Source organism: Ranitomeya imitator, chromosome 2 (assembly GCF_032444005.1).
Source record: "Ranitomeya imitator isolate aRanImi1 chromosome 2, aRanImi1.pri, whole genome shotgun sequence".
NCBI classification, from domain to species: Eukaryota; Metazoa; Chordata; class Amphibia; order Anura; family Dendrobatidae; genus Ranitomeya; species Ranitomeya imitator.
Window position 1 is genome coordinate 722,825,977 of NC_091283.1, and position 17,965 is coordinate 722,843,941.

The 17,965-nt window shown below is 42.4% G+C and overlaps 1 protein-coding gene across 3 annotated transcripts in view; it reads right to left on the reverse strand.

The window, feature by feature from the left end:
• LDB3 (LIM domain binding 3) overlaps nucleotides 1–17,965 on the reverse strand; it is a 332,032-nt gene that overhangs the window by 301,577 nt on the left and 12,490 nt on the right. For 2 of the 3 annotated variants that reach the window (XM_069753186.1, XM_069753184.1), the window contains exon 2: nucleotides 1,143–1,272. In XM_069753186.1, coding sequence (XP_069609287.1) covers nucleotides 1,143–1,235 — 93 coding nt within the window. In that variant the 5' untranslated portion in view covers nucleotides 1,236–1,272. Of the gene's footprint in view, nucleotides 1–1,142; nucleotides 1,273–1,387; nucleotides 1,421–17,965 lie in introns of those variants that run through there. The other variant, XM_069753185.1, reaches the window with a different exon arrangement.

Here is a 17,965-nt window from a genome sequence, read left to right on the forward strand (position 1 = left end):
AGAACATGAAATTTTTATCCCTGGAGGGAACTTTTATCACCCCTCCAAAATGGAGGCTCAACTGCCGATTCATTCTTTGGCAGGTCTATAGGGAATGAATGGATTGGCAGTCGGGTGTTCTATCACACTGGGAAAATAGTCTCCAGGAACCCCATCTATCTATCTATCTATCTATCTATCTATCTATCTATCTATCTATCTATCTATCTATCTATGAAGAAAAAGTCAGAGCAGCACCAAATATGCAAAGCAGGGTGCAAGGCCTCCTAGACAGCTATCCCTAGTCATATAAATATATGCAAAAAAGAAAAGCAGGCATCTATCTATCTATCTATCTATCTATCTATCTATCTATCTATCTATCTATCTATCTATCTATCTATCTTTTACCTATCCTGAATATTTGATTATTACATTGCCCAATTCCTGCACCCATCAGGTCAATGATTCCTCTTTCTCAGGCTCCTGCATAACAAATCATTTCACCTACGTAATATTTGCTCCTGTTTAGATAGGAGCTAGATGGATTTGTTGTTCAGGTCTCTGGGAAAGCTGGGTGAAACCAATGTATTACACTTAGCAACAGCCTACTGGTTAAAATAAAAGATCTAACTATAAGTGGACTCCTCTTAACTAAATCCCAGCACAAGGTGACCACCCTGTAGAGGTAATTTAGTTTTACTTGCCTCTTTTTATTGCTCTTTGAAATTCTGTCATCCATTTATTGCAGAACAGATGCAAATAACAATCACTGTCCCTAACAAGCATTGGACATGTTAAATGAAAATACATAGTTGCTTATTACTGATGGAGCAGAGGCAAAGTTTTCTTTTACATTCTAAGTCCTGTAATAATACAGAGAACACATTTAACCAATAAATGATGCCAAATGACCAAGCTGCCTCTGACACATCCGACAAATGAGGCATCACTAAATTAACAATTCTGAAGATGCCTGTGATTGTTTGAGACTATCTGAAGTGCAGACAGTAAAGCTTTAACCGTCTAACCTATATGTAATTTTCAGGAAACATCCACCATTTCACAGCTCTACAAATCTTATGTTCTTGCGTCATACACACAGAACCCATTCCGAGCTTTCTCCACACTGTAACATGTCAGTCTCAACTCTTCACACTTACTCTAGAGATGGTCAAGGGCATGTTAAAGTCCTTTCCTCCTTGCAGACGGAATCCCCACGGGCCGGGTCCAGCGAGGGATACGTTGTAAGCCATTTTTGACAACTTCTTTTAGTGCAGCCGCTTGAAGGCTCTGGGAGGAATAAAACAGAAAAATAATAAACTTTTTTGCACTAAGGTCAAACTAATAGACAGGATAAAGAAAAAGACTCTTAGTTCTAGCAAATGTAAGGAAATTGTAATCTTGCCTGTTCACTCGGCGTGAAGTGCCACCTAAGAATAGACGGGATGTATAATGCAGATACAGATATCCCAGCTGAGCAGGACCCATAAAAGGTCTGTAACCAAATACCTCCCATGCAAGGATACTGTGACTCAGAGATCTATTATTGCCTCATAGCAGTGGCGAGGATCTGTCCAAGCATCCCACTCCCCTATCTCTGGTGAACAAGTCTCTCACGTAGGAAACACCACATACTTTCTTCAGAAGAACCATATACATATCCTAATCTGTATAATGGCTAGTGATAATGAGGGGTATAAATGCTTGCTAATTTTCTACATGGAAAAAGATAAGACATTAGATCCACTGGATCGACTCCACTTTTGGTTTCAAGCATTAGGTAATGTTCACGGCGCGTTCACAATGAGTCTTTTTGGTGAGTTTCAGGAGCAGACACTCTCCGAAAGGGTATTTGCACATGGCGTCTTTTTCAGGTGGATTCCATTAGAAACCTGCCTGAAAAAGAACATCAAAATAACATCATAAAATGAATGTAAGGCACCGACTTCAGTGCACGTTTCATCTTATGTCACTTTTTTAACCACTTCAAGGTTCAGAAACTGCCCGCTTTCTATGCATAACAGTATGGGGTGAGAGATTCCGGTGGCGTGGCAGTTGAAAATACAACATCAAAGCAGCTTCGGAAAGAAGACTGATGGCAATTTGCTGAAGTGGATTTGCCTTGTTAAACTCAGCTACTGCATTGGCATCTAAATGTTGTCGTGTGCGCATTGCTGAAATCTTCCTTAAAAATTCAAAACTTCTCAAAATCCTGGGGTTTGTGTCCCAAAAACTCAGAAAAATAACTTAGTGACAAAATACCTACACACTAGTGGATCCTCCCAAAATCCTCCTCAAAAGCTGCTTCAAAAAGTCTTGGACACTCTAAAGATATGTTCCCACTATGAGTATTTGGTGAGTTTCTGAGGGTGCAGTTTTTCTACACCACTTCTACACCTATTAAGTGAGTTATTTACATTTTTTCATTGCGCTTTTGATTACATGCGTTCTTTTTGCGTTTTTGATCCTGTGATTTTTGTCTCTTGATCTTGGTATGTCATATTTTAAATAAAGCTGCTGTGTTTTTGATACTTCCTGGTATTTGGCATTGACAAAACTTTAATGCTATAGTCATATGTGGATTACGCACTAAAAACAAATGCATTTATTAACTTCAGATTTTCTACTTCTAGTGCAAGTCTATGGGAAAAAAATGCACATAAAACTCAGAGTATTCGCAAGATAATTGACATGCTGCGAATCTGAAACACGCACCGCAGGTCAGTTTACAATGAGTAAAAAAAAGAACTGTTAGCATGAGATTTCTTTGAATCCCACCCACTTTGCTGAAAGTGTAAGATGCTGCGTTTTTGACACAACAAAAATGTGCAGCATTAAAGGGAACCTGTCACCTGATTTTGGCGGGCCCTGTGTTCGGTCCGATGGGCGGTGTTTTCTGTTGTTTCATTGACCTCTTCCTTTCCCGCTGGCCGCACTATTTTCTTGAATGTGAGTTGGTTTCCTCCGTAGTACACGTGTGCGCAAGGCAATCTTGCCTTGCGCACGCGCAGTATGCTTTGCCCAACTGCGGGAAAAGCCGAAAAGCATTAGTGCACATGTGCCGCCACACTATGTCCCGGAACACAGCAAAATACTTCCGGTACATAGTGCGGCGGCGCATGCGCACAAATGCTTTTCAGCTTTGCCCACAGTTAGGCAAAGCATACTGTGCGTACGCAAGGCAAGATTGCCTTGTACATGCGTGTACTACGGAGGAAACCAACTCACATTCAAGAAAATAGTGCGGCCAGCGGGAAAGGAAGGGGTCAATGAAACAACAGAAAACACCGCCCATCGGACCGTACACAGGGCCCGCCAAAATCAGGTGACAGAGTCCCTTTAATAACTCACAACCTTACAATTCATTTCCATGGGAAATCCAGTTTTCTGTTAAAATGAGTTTTTGAGCTTTTTTTTCCTGAAGTTTTGCAAAACACCCGTTGGAAAAAGAAAGAACACTTAATTTATTCAAAGCGGTTCCTGAAAAAGTCCTCCAAAACTCTTCAAAACCGCTTCAAGAAATTAAAAAAAACTCCTAAAAAAACTTCCCAAAAAGGAAAGCTTCTTGAATTGGTGTCTGCTTGAAAAACCTCACAATTTTTGAACTCTTCAAAAAAGGGTAAACATAGCCTTATTGTGATTGGGGTGTGCTAACAATGGTTTGAATGGGTAGTTGATTTTTGAGAAATAGCTAAGATCAGCCATAATGGAAAGATTCTTATGCTTTTTTGACTAACAATGTATGTGAATTGGTGGCTCAAGTCTCTGCTATAATGGGATGCCTGTGTAATGGGGCTAGAACCTATATTTGTGGGCCCAACCTTAGACCACAGTTACACAATGCAGATTTGGTTAAGATTACAGCTGAAATGAACCAAACATAGAAGCTTAGGTTAGTGCATGTTCGGTTCAGAAGAACTGCAGATCTGGGTGCTGTGGCTGTAATATAGATGTAAAATGTAGTTACGGTACATTCTTATGAATTATGTTAATATTTCATTTATATAAATTCAAGTCATCTAATTATTACCAATTTATTGCTTGATCCTCTTCACACTAATCAGTTTAATAAGTGCATGTATTTTTGTTTTTCTGTCTATTTTTGTGACTTATTGCCAGTCCCCATAATAAACATTTCAATAGACTATTTCATTATTTGGGAAGCAGATGTCAAATACCATTAAGCTGTTAATTAAATGATGCACTAAGATGAGATTGTGTAGATGATGTCATTCTGTCATACTCCACTGGTTGCAGTTACTTATTTCTATTGCAACAACCAGCCCTACATCATAACTTGGAAATTATGACGTAGATGCATTTTATGGTTAGTGAATGACTTGTGAGACAACAGACAACAATCATCATAGCTTGCTGTAGTCTCTATAACTAACTTAATACAAAACCATTTAATAATGATTTAATAAGACGAATAAGCCCAAGTGTGCTTTTACATGCTTCCTACGGTGCCAGGGCAGGCTGCAGGGGAGGCACCTGTTTACAGGGATAATTTTTTGACATCCCATCCTAACTGTCAGAAAAACAAAACCACCACCTTTCAGGATAGTGTGTGTGGCATGTGTATATTGTATGAGTGGGTACAGCATGTATCTAATATGTGAGTAAAGTGTTTGCAGCATGTACAGTATCTCGTTTGTGAATGATGTGTGCGTGGCATGTATCTGATGTGTGAATGAATTGTCTATGGCATGTATTTAAAGCGTTTTTCCCGTGAACAAAAGTTCATTTCAATCAATAGATCTTGTAATAATAATAATTTCCACAATTAGATGTGCTTAAATGAAATGTCCCTGTGCTGAGATAATCTTCCGGGGGCGGAAGAAGCAGGAGGTGAAACACGCGTCGGGGTGAGGGGCCGCCATTATTACAAGGTAACATACATTCTTTGCTTGATACTATGTGGGTATTCACGCCGTTTCACTGCAGATAGGTGGTGCTGGTCTTAGCTATCTCGGCTAGTAGTACTGCTACGGTATAAGGCCACTGTGCTTGGTATTATTATTATCTTATCTGAGGCAGTATATGCATTAGGAGGTCCTGTATTGGCAGACCACCCATTGGTTTTTAGTGTTATATTACCATTTATTGTTGAATCGACCTGCTGTATCGGGGTGGGTATCCACCTGTGTAGCTAAGCTGCTATTTAGTATTGATTGTTGATGAATAGCCTTGTATGATGGTGTCCCCTACGGTTAATTTTGCTTTTGTATTTTTGTTATTTTAACTAATATTAATAAACATTGGTTTTAATTTATATGGGATCTCTTCTTCCTTCTCACATGAAATGATATCCGACACTATGTGCCAGGAGCGGTCATGGATCACTTCTGGCACATTAACCCCTGACACACTGTGATCAAAGATGATCGCAGCATTCCGGCGGCATAGAGAAGTATTGCGCAGGGAGGGGGCTCCCTGCGTGCTTCCCTGAGATCCTCGGAGCAACACAATGTGATCGCGTTGCTCCGAGGGTCTCCTACCTCCTCCTCCATGCAGGCCTGGATCCAAAAAGGCCACGGGGTGCCCTCTGGCTCTTGCAGGGAGGTGGCTTCCAAGCGCCTGCCCCAAGCAGGCATCAAGAAGCTTCCCTGCAGTGCCTGTGTGATCGCTGATCTGACACAGTGCACTGCAAAGTGTCAAATCAGCGATCTGTCACTATAATGTGATGTCCTCCCCTGGGGCAATGTAAAAAAAGTAAATAAATAATATTTACATGTGTAAAAAAAAAATTCCTAAATAAAGAAAAAAAAAATATTGTTCCAATAAATACATTTCTTTATCTAAATTAAAAAAAACAATAAAAGTACACATATTTAATATTGCTGCGTCAGTAATGACCCGACCTATAAAACTGTCCCACTAGTTAACCCCTTCAGTGAACACCATAAAAAAAAACGAGGCAAAAAACAGCGCTTTATTATCATACCGCCGAACAAAAAGTGGAATAACACGCAATCAAAAATACGGATTTATATAACCATGGTTACCGCTGAAAACATCATCTTGTTCCATAAAAACAAGCCACCAGACAGCATAATCAGCAAATAATGAAAAAAGTTATAGTCCTCAGAATAAAGCGATGCAAAAATAATTATTTTTTATATAAAATAGTTTTTATCTTATAAAAGCGCCAAAACATAAAAAAAATAATATAAATGAGGTATCGCTGTAATCGTTCTGACCCGAAGAATAAAACTGCTTTATCAATTTTACCAAACGTGGAACGGTATAAGCGCCCCCCTCAAAAGAAATTCATGAATAACTGTTTTTTCTTCATTCTACCTCACAAAAATCAGAATAAAAAGTGATAAAAAAAATCACATGCCCGTGTATGGTACCAACAAAAACATCAACTCATCCTGCAAAAAACAAGACCTCACATGAATCTGTGTACCAAAAAATGGAAAAATTATAGCTCTCAAAATGTGGAGCTCTAAAACCTATTTTTTGCAATAAAAAGCGTCTTTTAGTTTGTGACAGCTGCCAATCATAAAAATCCACTAAAAAACATCTATAAAAGTAAATCAAACCACCCTTCATCACCCCCTTAGTTAGGGAAAAATAATACAATTTTAAAAAATGTATTTATTTCCATTTTACCATTAGGGTTAGGGTTTGGGCTAAAGTTATCGTTAGGGTTGGGGCTAAAGTTAGGGTTAGGGCTACAGGTTGGGTTGGGGTTAGGGTTGGGGCTAAAGTTAGGGATAGAGTTATGGCTAAAATTAGGGTTTGGATTACATTTATGGTTGGGATTAAGGTTGGGATTAGGGTTAGGGGTGTGGTTAGGGTTATGGTTGGGATTAGGGCTAGAGGTGTGTTTGGGTTAGGGTTTCAGTTAGAATTGGGGGGTTTCCACTGTTTAGGAACATCAGGGGCTCTCTAAACGCAACATGGCATCCGATCTCAATTCCAGCCAATTCTGCGTTGAAAAAGTAAAACAGTGCTCCTTCCCTTCCGAGCTCTCCAGTGCATCCAAACAGGGGTTTACCCCAACATATGGGGTATAAGTGTACTCAGGACAAACTGGACAAAAACCATTGGTGTCCAATTTCTCCTGTTACCCTTGGGAAAATACAAAACTGGGGGCTAAAAAATAATTTCTGTGGAAAAAAAGATTATTTATTTTCACGGCTCTACGTTATAAGCTGTAGTGAAACACTTGGGGGTGAAAAGTTCTCACAACACATCTAGATAAGTTCCTTGAGGGGTCTAGTTTCCATTATGGGGTCACTTGTGGGCGGTTTCTACTGTTTAGGTACATCAGGGGCTCTGCAAATGCATCGTGACACCTGCAAACCAATCCATCTAAGTCTCCTTCCCTTCCGAGCTCTACCATGCGCCCAAACAATGGTTCCCCCCAAATGTGGGGTATCAGCGTACTCAGGATAAATTGGAAATCAACTTTTGGGGTCCAATTTCTCCTGTTACCCTTGGGAAAATATAAAACTGGGGGCCAACTAATAATTTTTGTGGAAAAAAAGAATTTTTATTTTCAAGGCTCTGCGTTATAAACTGTAGTGAAACACTTTGAGATTCAAAGTTTTCACAACACATCTACATAGGTTCCTTAGGGGGTCTTCTTTCCAAAATGGTGTCACTTGTGTGGGGTTTCAATGTTTAGGCACATCAGGGGCTCTCTAAACGCGACATGGCGTCCCATCTCAATTCCAGTAAATTTTGCATTGAAAAGTCAAACAGTGCTCCTTCCCTTCCGAGCTCTGCCATGCGCCCAAACAGTGGTTTACTCCCACATATGGGGTATCAGCGTACTCAAGACAAATTTTACAACAACTTTTGTGGTCCAATTTCTTCTGTTACCCTTGGGAAAATAAAAAATTGGGGGCAAAAAGATCATTTTTGGGAAAAAATATGATTTTTTACTTTTACGGCTCTACATTGTAAACTTCTGTGAAACACTTGGTGGGTCAAAGTGCTCACTACACATCTAGATAAGTTCCTTAGGGGGTCTAATTTCCAAAATGGTGTCACTTGTGGGGGGTTTCAATGTTTAGGCGTACTCAGGACAAATTTTACAACAATTTTTGGGGTCCAATTTCTCCTGTACCCTTCATAAAATAAAACAAATTGGAGCTGAAGTAAATATTTTGTGAAAAAAGGTTAAATCTTCATTTTTTTAAACATGCCAAAAATTCCCATGAAACACTTGAATGCTTAATAAACTTCTTGAATGTGGTTTTGAGCACCCTGAGGGGTGCAGTTTTTAGAATGGTGTCACACTTGGTTATTTTCTATCATATAGACCCCTTAAAGTGACTTCAAATGTGATGTGGTCCCTAAAAAAAATTGTGTTGTAAAAATGAGAAATTGCTGGTCAACTTTTAACCCTTATAACTCCCTAACAAAAAAAAAGTTTGGTTCCAAAATTGTGCTGATGTAAAGTAGACATGTGGGAAATGTTACTTATTAAGTATTTTGTGTGACATATCTCTGTGATTTAACCCCTTAGCGACCGCCGATACGCCTTTTAACGGCGGCCGCTAAGGGTACTTAAACCACAGCGCCGTTAATTAACGGCGCTGTGGAAAAAGTAAATAGCGCCCCCCAGAGTTGGATTTTCTCTGGGGTCTCAGCTGCCGGGGGTAGCCGAGACCCCAAAGAGCATGATCGGCGTCGGTAAAACCGACCCCTGTTTTGCGATCACCGGTAATTAACTGTTTACCGGCGACCGCAAAAAAAAAAAATGCTAAGTGTAATTCTCTGTCCTCTGATGTGATCGCACATCAGAGGACAGAGAAATAGGGGGATTCGGGGACCCTATCATACTTACCGGTGTCCCTGGGTCTTCCTGCTGCTCCTCCTGGCCGCCGGCGTCTTCTGGGGAAAAGAAAATGGGGGGCGCATGCGCAGTGCGCCCGCCATCTGTCTCCATCTGCTGGCCGGCAGGGGAAGAGCAGTTGGGGCTAAAATTAGGGTTAGGGGTAGGGTTAGGGGTAGGGTTAGGGGTAGGGTTAGGGGTAGGGTTAGGGCTAGGGTTAGGGCTAGGGTTAGGGGTAGGGTTAGGGCTAGGGTTAGGGGGTAGGGTTAGGGTTAGGGTTAGGGTTAGGGCTAGGGTTAGGGGTAGGGTTAGGGGTAGGGTTAGGGGTAGGGCTAGGGTTAGGGTTAGGGCTAGGGGTAGGGTTAGGGGTAGGGTTAGGGTTAGGGTTAGGGGTAGGGTTAGGGTTAGGGGTAGGGTTAGGGCTAGGGTTAGGGCTAGGGTTAGGGTTAGGGTTGGGGCTAAATTTAGGGTTAGGGTTGGGGCTAAATTTAGAGTTAGGGTTGGCGCTAAATTTAGGGTTAGGCTTCTTTCACACTTACGTCGGTACGGGGCCGTCGCAATGCATCGGCCCGACACACCGACGCACGTTGTGAAAATTGTGCACAACGTGGGCAGCGGATGTAGTTTTTCAACGCATCCGCTGCCCAATCTATGTCCTGGGGAGGAGGGGGCGGAGTTACGGCCACGCATGCGCGGTCAGAAATGGCGGATGCGACGTACAAAAAAACGTTACATTGAACGTTTTTTTGTGCTGACGGTCCGCCAAAACACTGATCCAGTGCACGACGGACGCGACGTGTGGCCATCCGTCACGATCCGTCGGCAATACAAGTCTATGGGCAAAAAACGCATCCTGCGGGCACATTTGCAGGATCCGTTTCTTGTCCAAAATGACGGATTGCGACGGAATGCCAAACGACGCAAGTGTGAAAGTAGCCTTAGGGCTAGGGTTAGGGTTGGGGCTAAAGTTAGGGCTAGGGTTGGGGCTAAAGTTAGGGTTAGAGTTGGGATTAGGGTTAGGGTTTGGATTAGGGTTGGTATTAGGGTTAGGGTTGGCATTAGGGTTACGCTTGGGATTAGGGTTAGGTTTGGGATTAGGGTTAAGGTTATGGTTGTGATTAGGGGTGTATTGGGATTAGGGTTAGGTTTGAGGTTAGGGTTGAGATTAGGATTAGGGGTGTGTTGGATTTAGGGTTTTGATTAGGGTTATGGTTAGAGTTGACATTAGGGTTGTTTTGGGGTAAGGGTTGTGATTATGGTTAGGGTTAGTGATTAGGATTATGGATCAGGTTGGGATTAGGGTTAGGGGTGTGTTGGGGTTAGGGTTGGAGCTAGAATTGGGGAGTTTCCACTGTTTAGGTACATCAGGGGGTCTCCAAACACAACAGCCAATTTTGCGCTCAAAAAGTCAAATGGTGCTCCCTCCCTTCTGAGCTCTGCCGTGTGCCCAAACAGTGGGTTACCCCCACATATGGGGCATCAGCATACTCGGGATAAATTGGACAACAACTTCTGGGGTCCAATTTCTCTTGTTACCCTTGTGAAAATAAAAACTTGGGGGCTACAAAATCCTTTTTGTGGAAAAATATATATTTTTTTTATGACTCTGCATTATAAACTTCTCTGAAGTACTTGGGCATTCAAAGTTCTCACCACACATCTATATAAGTTCCTTGGGGGGTCTAGTTTCCAAAACGGGGTCACTTGTGGGGGGTTACTACTGTTTAGGTACATCAGGGGCTCTGCAAACGCAACATAACGCCCACAGACCATTCTTTCTAAGTCTGCATTCCAAAACGGCGCTTCTTCCCTTCCGAGCTCTGCCGTGCGCCCAAACAGTGGTTTACCCCCACATATGGGGCATCAGCATACTCAGGATAAATTGGACAACAACCTTAGTGGTCCAATTTCTCCTGTTACCCTTGTGAAAATAAAAACTTGGGGGCTACAATATCTTTTTTGTGAAAAAAAAAATATTTTTTATTTTCACGACTCTGCATTCTAAACTTCTGTGAAGCACTTGGGCATTCAAAGTTCTCACCACACATCTAGATAAGTTCCTTGGGGGGTCTAGTTTCCAAAATGGGGTCACTTGTGGGGGGTTACTACAGTTTAGGTACATCAGGGGCTCTGCAATCGCAACATAATGCCCAAAGACCATTCTATCAAAGTCTGCATTCCAAAAAGGCGCTCCTTCCTTCCGAGCTCTGCCGTGCGCCCAAACAGTGGTTTACCCCCACATATGGGGTACCAGCATACTCAGGACAAATTGGACAACAACTTTTGGGGTCCAATTTCTCTTGTTACCCTTGTGAAAATAAAAACTTGGGGGCTAAAAAATCTTTTTTGTGGAAAAAAAAAATATTTTTTATTTTCACGACTCTGCATTATAAACTTCTGTGAAGCACTTGGGCATTCAAAGTTCTCACCACACATCTATATAAGTTCCATGGGGGGTCTAGTTTCCAAAATGGGGTCACTTGTGGGGGATTTCTACTGTTTAGGCACATCAGGGGCTCTCCAAACGCGACATGGCGTCCGATCTCAATTCCAGCCAATTCTACGTTATTTATTATACCTAATAGGAATATACTCACCCTCGGACGCGCCCTGCTTCTTTCCGGCAGCCTTCCTTCCTAAGAATCAGCCCTTCCAGGACCTTCGGTGACGTCGCGGGTGACGTCGTGGCTTGTGATTGGCCGCGCGAGCGGTCACATGGGCGGCCGCGCTGCCAATCACAAGTCGCGACGTCACCGCGACGTCACCGCAGGGTCCTGGAAGGCTGATTCTAAGGAAGGAAGGTTCCCGGTTAGTACCAGGGCGCGTCAGAGGGTAAGTATTGCGATATTTTTTATTTTAATTCTTTATTTTACACTTAAATCTGAATTCCGATGCCAATTCCCGATATCTTAAACATATCGGGAATCGGTATCGGAATTCCGATTCTAGATTCAAAAGATCGCCGACTTCATGGCCGACCCCACACTGGGGTCGAGTCGGGTTTCATGAAACCCGACCTTGCCAAAAGTCGGCGACTTTTGAAAAATTTCGACCCGTTTCGCTCAACCCTACTCACCACACATCTAGATAAGTTCCTTAAGGGGTCTAGTTTCCAAAATGGTGTCACTTGTGGGGGGTTTCCACTGTTAAGGCACATCAGGGGCTCTCCAAACACGACATGACGTCCAATCTCAATTCCAGCCAATTCTACGTTGAAAAAGTAAAACAGCACTCCTTCTCTTCCAAGCTCTGCGGTGCGCCCTAACAGTGGTTTACCCCCACATATTGGGTGTCAGAGTACTCAGGAGAAATTGCACAACAACTTTTGTGGTCTAATTTCTCCTGTTACCCTTGTGAAAATAAAAATTTGTGGGCAAAAAGATCATTTTTGTAGAAAAAATTCGATTTTTTTTTTCACGGCTCTACATTATAAACTTCTGTGAAGCACATGGGGGTTCAAAGTGCTCACCACACATCTAGATAAGTTCCTTAAGGGGTCTAGTTTCCAAAATGGAGTCACTTGTGGGGGGTTTCCACTGTTTAGGCACATCAGGGGCTCTCCAAACGCGACATGGCGTCCGATCTCAATTCCAGCCAATTCTGCATTGAAAAAGTCAAACGGCCCTCCTTCTCTTCTAAGTTCTGCGGTGCGCCCAAAAAGTGGTTTACCCCCACATATGGGGTATTGGCGTATTCAGGAGAAATTGCATAACAAAATTTATGGTTACATTTCTGTTTTTACACTTGTGAAAATAAAAAAAATGGTTCTGAATTAAGATGTTTGCAAAAAAAAGTTAAATGTTCATTTTTTCCTTCCACATTGTTTCAGTTCCTGTGAAGCACATAAAGGGTTAATAAACTTCTTGAATGTGGTTTTGAGAACCTTGAGGGGTGTAGTTTTTAGAATGGTGTCACACTTCATTATTTTCTATCATATAGACCCCTCAAAATGACTTCAAATGTGATGTGGTCCCTAAAAAATAATGGTGTTGTAAAAATGAGAAATTGCTGGTCAACTTTTAACCCTTATAACTCCCTGACAAAAAAAAAAAATTGTTTCCAAAATTGTGCTGATGTAAAGTAGACATGTGGGAAATGTTATTTATTAACTATTTTTCGTGACATATCTCTCTGATTTAAGGGCATAAAAATACAAAGTTTGAAAATTGCAAAATTTTAAAAATTTTCGCCATATTTCCGTTTTTTTCATAAATAATTGCAAGTAATATCGAAGAAATGTTACCACTAACATGAAGTACAATATGTCACGAAAAAACAATCTCAGAATCAGCAGAATCCGTTGAAGCGTTCCAGAGTTATAACCTCATAAAGTGACAGTGGTCAGAATTGCAAAAATTGGCTCGGTCATTAAGTACCAAATTGGCTCTGTCACTAAGGGATTAAGGGCATAAAGATTCAAAGTTGCCATTTTTTTTCACAAATAAATGCAGGTAAGATCAAATAAATTTTACCACTCTCATGAAGTACAATATGTCTCGAGAAAACAAAGTCAGAATCACTGGGATATGTTGAAGCATTCCAGAGTTTTAACCTCATAAAGGGACAGTGGTCAGAATTGTAAAGATTGGCCCGGTCATTAACATGCAAACCACCCTTGGGGGTTAAGGTGGGAGTAATCTTTATTTTTTATATAGCGCTAACATATTCCGCAGCGCTTTACAGGTTGCACACATTACTTCACTGTCCCCGTTGGGGCTCACAATCTAAACTCCCTATCAGTAAGTCTTTGGAATGTGGGAGGAAACCCACGCAAACACAGAGAGAACATACAAACTCTTTGCAGATGTTGTCCTTGGTGGGGTTTGAACCCAGGACTCCAGCGCCGCAAGGCTGCTGTGCTAACCACTGCACCACCGTGCTGCCCAGTAGCATGTGTGTGGCATGTATTTGATGTGTGAGTGACGTGTGTGCAACATATTTCTAATGTATGAGTAACATATATCTAATGTGTGAGTGATGAGGTTAAGTAATATACATAATTTGTGAGTGACGTGTGCACGTCATGTATCTGATGTGTGAGTGAATTATCCACGACATGTTTTTGAGGTGTGAGTAATGTGTGTGCTGCATATATCTAATGTGTGTGTGGCATGTATCTGATATATGAGTGACTTATATGTGGCATGTATCTGATGTGTGAGTGACGTTTGTGTGTCATATATAATTTGTGAGTGGCGTGTTCATGGCATGTATCTAATGTGTGAGTGCATTGTCTAAGGCTACTTTCACACTTCTGTTTTCAGCTAACCATCACAATGTGTCGTTTTGTGAAAAAAACTCATCCTGCAAAGTTGCCCGCAGGATGCGTTTTTTTTCACATAGACTTGTATTACCGACACATCGCGACGTATGGACACACGTTCCATACATCAAGCACTGGATGCGTCGGTATTTGGCAGGCCGTCGTATCGAAAAGAGTTCAAGGGAACGTTTTTTCGTATATCCTATTCTGCATTTTTTAATGTGCATGCCAGTCCAGAAATCCCCCCCCCCTCCTCCCTGGGACATTACATTGGACAGCGGACGCGTTAAAACACTGCGTCCTCTGCTCACGTCACTCAAAATTTCACATACTTCCGTCGGTACGTCACGCCGACGCTTCGTGACGGCCCGTACCGACGGAAGTGTGAAAGAAGCCTTAGGCGTGTTTTTAAGCTGGGTGTGATGTGTGTGGCATTTATCTAATGTATGAATGATGTGCCTGGAAAGTATCTGGTATGTAAGTGATGTGTGTGCATCGTATATCGAATGTGCGAATGACTTGCGTGCGGCATGTATCTAATGAGTGAGTAACTTTGGTACAGCAGGTATTTCATGTGTGACTGATGTTTGTGTGGCATGTATCTAACGTGTGAATGATGTGTGTGGCTTGATTATGATGTGTGAGCGACATGTGTTCATCATTTATCTAATTTGTGAGTGAGGTGTGTGCGTCATGTATCTAATGTGTCAGTGAATAGTCTATGGCATGTATTTAAGGTGGGAGTGAGGTGTGTGGCATGTATCTAATGTGTGAGTGACTTGTACATCCTATTTCTAATGTGTGAGTGAGTTGTGTTTAGCATGTATCTAACGTGTGAGTGATGTGGGTACAGCATGTATTTAATGTGTGAGTGACGTGTGTAGCATATGATTTGTGAGTGACGTGTGCATCATATATCTAATTTGCGAGTGACGTGTGCGTGGCATGTATCTAATGTGTGAGTGAATTGTTTATGGTATGTATTTAGGGTGGGAGTGACGTGTGTGTGGCATGTAACTGACGTATGAGAGACTTATGTGAGTCCTATATCTAACTTGTGAGTGACTTGTGTTCAGCATGTACCTAATGTGTGAGTGGGTAAAGCATATATTTGATGTGTAAGTGATGTGTGTGTGACATGTTTCTAATATGTGAGCAATGTAGGTGTCGCATGTATCTAATTTGTGAGTGACATGTGAGGTCACACATTAGATATATGCAGCACACACATTACTCACACCTCAAAAACAAGTCGTGGATAATTCACTCACACATCAGATACATGACGTGGACACGTCACTCACAAATTTTGTATATTACCTACCCTCATCACTCACATATTAGATATATGTCACTCATACATTAGATATATGTTGCACACACGTCACTCACACATCAAATACATGCCACACACATGTTACTGGGCAGCACAGTGGCGCAGTGGTTAGCACAGCAGCCTTGCAGCGCTGGAGTCCTGGGTTCAAACCCCACCAAGGACAACATCTGCAAAGAGTTTGTATGTTCTCTCTGTGTTTGCATGGGTGTTGTGAATTCTGTTGTCGAACTCCCTCCTGTGGTTGTGGATGGTACTTCGGCGAGTTCTGTCTATGGGCTCCCTCTTCTGGCTGTGAGTGAAGCTGCTGCTTCTGAGGTTCCTTACACAGTTGACGTGGTTTATCCTTTGGTTGCTCTATTTAACTCCTCTCAGATCGTTACTCCATGCCAGCTGCCAATGTTTTTGCATTTGTTCAGTTCGCTCCTGGATCTCTCTGGTGACCTGCCTTCTCCTGCAGAAGCTAAGTTCCTGATAGTCATTATTTGTTCATTGTTTTCTTGTCCAGCTGGTTTTCTTGATTTTGTCTTGCTAGCTGTAAGCTCTGGGATGCAGAGTGGCCCCTCCGCACCGTGAGTCGGTGCGGAGGTCTTATTTGCACACTCTGTGTGGTCTTTTGTAGGTTTTTGTGCTGATCACAAAGTTACCTTTCCTATCCTCTGTCTATTTAGTAAGTCTGGCCTCCCTTTGCTGAAACCTGTTTCATTTCTGCGTTTGTGACTTTCATCTTTACTCACAGTCAATATATGTGGGGGGCTTCCTTTACCTTTGGGGAATTTCTCTGAGGCAAGGTAGGCTTTATTTTCTATCTCTAGGGCTAGATAGTTCTTAGGCTGTGACGAGGCGCCTAGGTCTGGTCAGGAGCGCTCCACGGCTATTTCTAGTGTGTGTGATAGGATTAGGGCTTGCGGTCAGCAGAGCTCCCACATCCCAGAGCTCGTCCTGTATGAGGTTTAACTATCAGGTCATTCCGGGTGCTCCTAACCACCAGGTCATAACAGTACAGCTGGCCCAAAGTATTAATGCATCTCAATAGAGGGATAAGAGAACTTCTGAGACCATTTCTTTTTCTTTGCACTGTGTTTTGTCTTTCTTTTCCCCTAGACCTTTGGGTGGTTCAGGACACAGGTGTAGATATGGACATTCAAGGTCTGTCCTCTTGTATGGATCATCTCTCTGCAAGGGTACAAAACATTCAAGATTTTGTGGTTCAGAATCCTATGTTAGAGCCTAAAATTCCTATTCCTGACTTATTTTCTGGGGATAGATCTAGGTTCTTGAATTTCAAAAATAATTGTAAACTGTTTCTAGCTTTGAAACCCCGCTCCTCTGGTGACCCCGTTCAACAGGTAAAAATCATTATTTCTTTGTTGCGTGGTAACCCTCAAGACTGGGCATTTTCCCTTGCGCCAGGAGATCCGGCATTGCGTGATGTTGATGCGTTTTTTCTGGTGCTTAGATTGCTTTATGATGAACCAAATTCAGTGGATCAGGCAGAGAAAACTTGCTGGCTTTGTGTCAGGGTCAGGTGTACTGTCAGAAGTTTAGAAAGTGGTCTGTGCTTACTCAGTGGAATGAATGTGCCCTGGCGGCAATTTTCAGAAAGGGTCTTTCTGAAGCCCTTAAGGATGCCATGGTGGGATTTCCCACGCCTGCTGGTCTGAATGAGTCTATATCTTTGGCCATTCAGATCGATCAGCGCATGCGTGAGCGCAAAGCTGTGCACCATCTGGCGGTATTCTCTGAGCATAGGCCTGAGCCTATGCAGTGTGATAGGACTTTGACCAGAGCTGAACGGCAAGAACACAGACGTCGGAATGGGCTGTGTTTTTACTGTGGTGAATCCACTCATGCTATCTCCGATTGTCCTAAGCGCACTAAGCGGTTCGCTAGGTCTGCCATCATTGGTACTGTACAGTCTAAATTTCTTTTGTCCGTTACTCTGATTTGCTCTCTGTCGTCCTATTCTGTAATGGCATTTGTGGATTCAGGCGCTGCCCTGAATTTGATGGACTTGGAGTTTGCCAGGCGCTGTGGTTTTTTCTTGGAGCCCTTGCAGTATCCTATTCCATTGAATTGATGCTACGCCTTTGGCCAAGAATAAGCCTCAGTACTGGACTCAATTGACCATGTGCATGGCTCCTGCACATCAGGAGGATATTCGCTTTTTGGTGTTGCATAATCTGCATGATGTGGTCGTTTTGGGGTTGCCATAGCTACAGGTCCATAATCCAGTGTTGGATTGGAAATCTATGTCTGTGTCCAGCTGGGGTTGTCAGGGGGTACATGGTGATGTTCCATTGCTCTCAATTTCACCTTCCACTCCTTCTGAAGTCCCTGAGTTTTTGTCAGATTACCGGGATGTATTTGAAGAGCTCAAATCTGGTGCCCTACCTCCTCATAGGGATTACGACTGTGCTATTGATTTGATTCCTGGTAGTAAGTTTCCTAAGGGCCGTCTGTTTAATTTATCTGTGCCAGAGCACGCTGCTATGCGGAGTTATATAAAGGAATCCTTGGAGAAGGGTCATATTCGTCCGTCGTCGTCACCATTGGGAGCAGGGTTCTTTTTTGTGGCCAAGAAGGATGG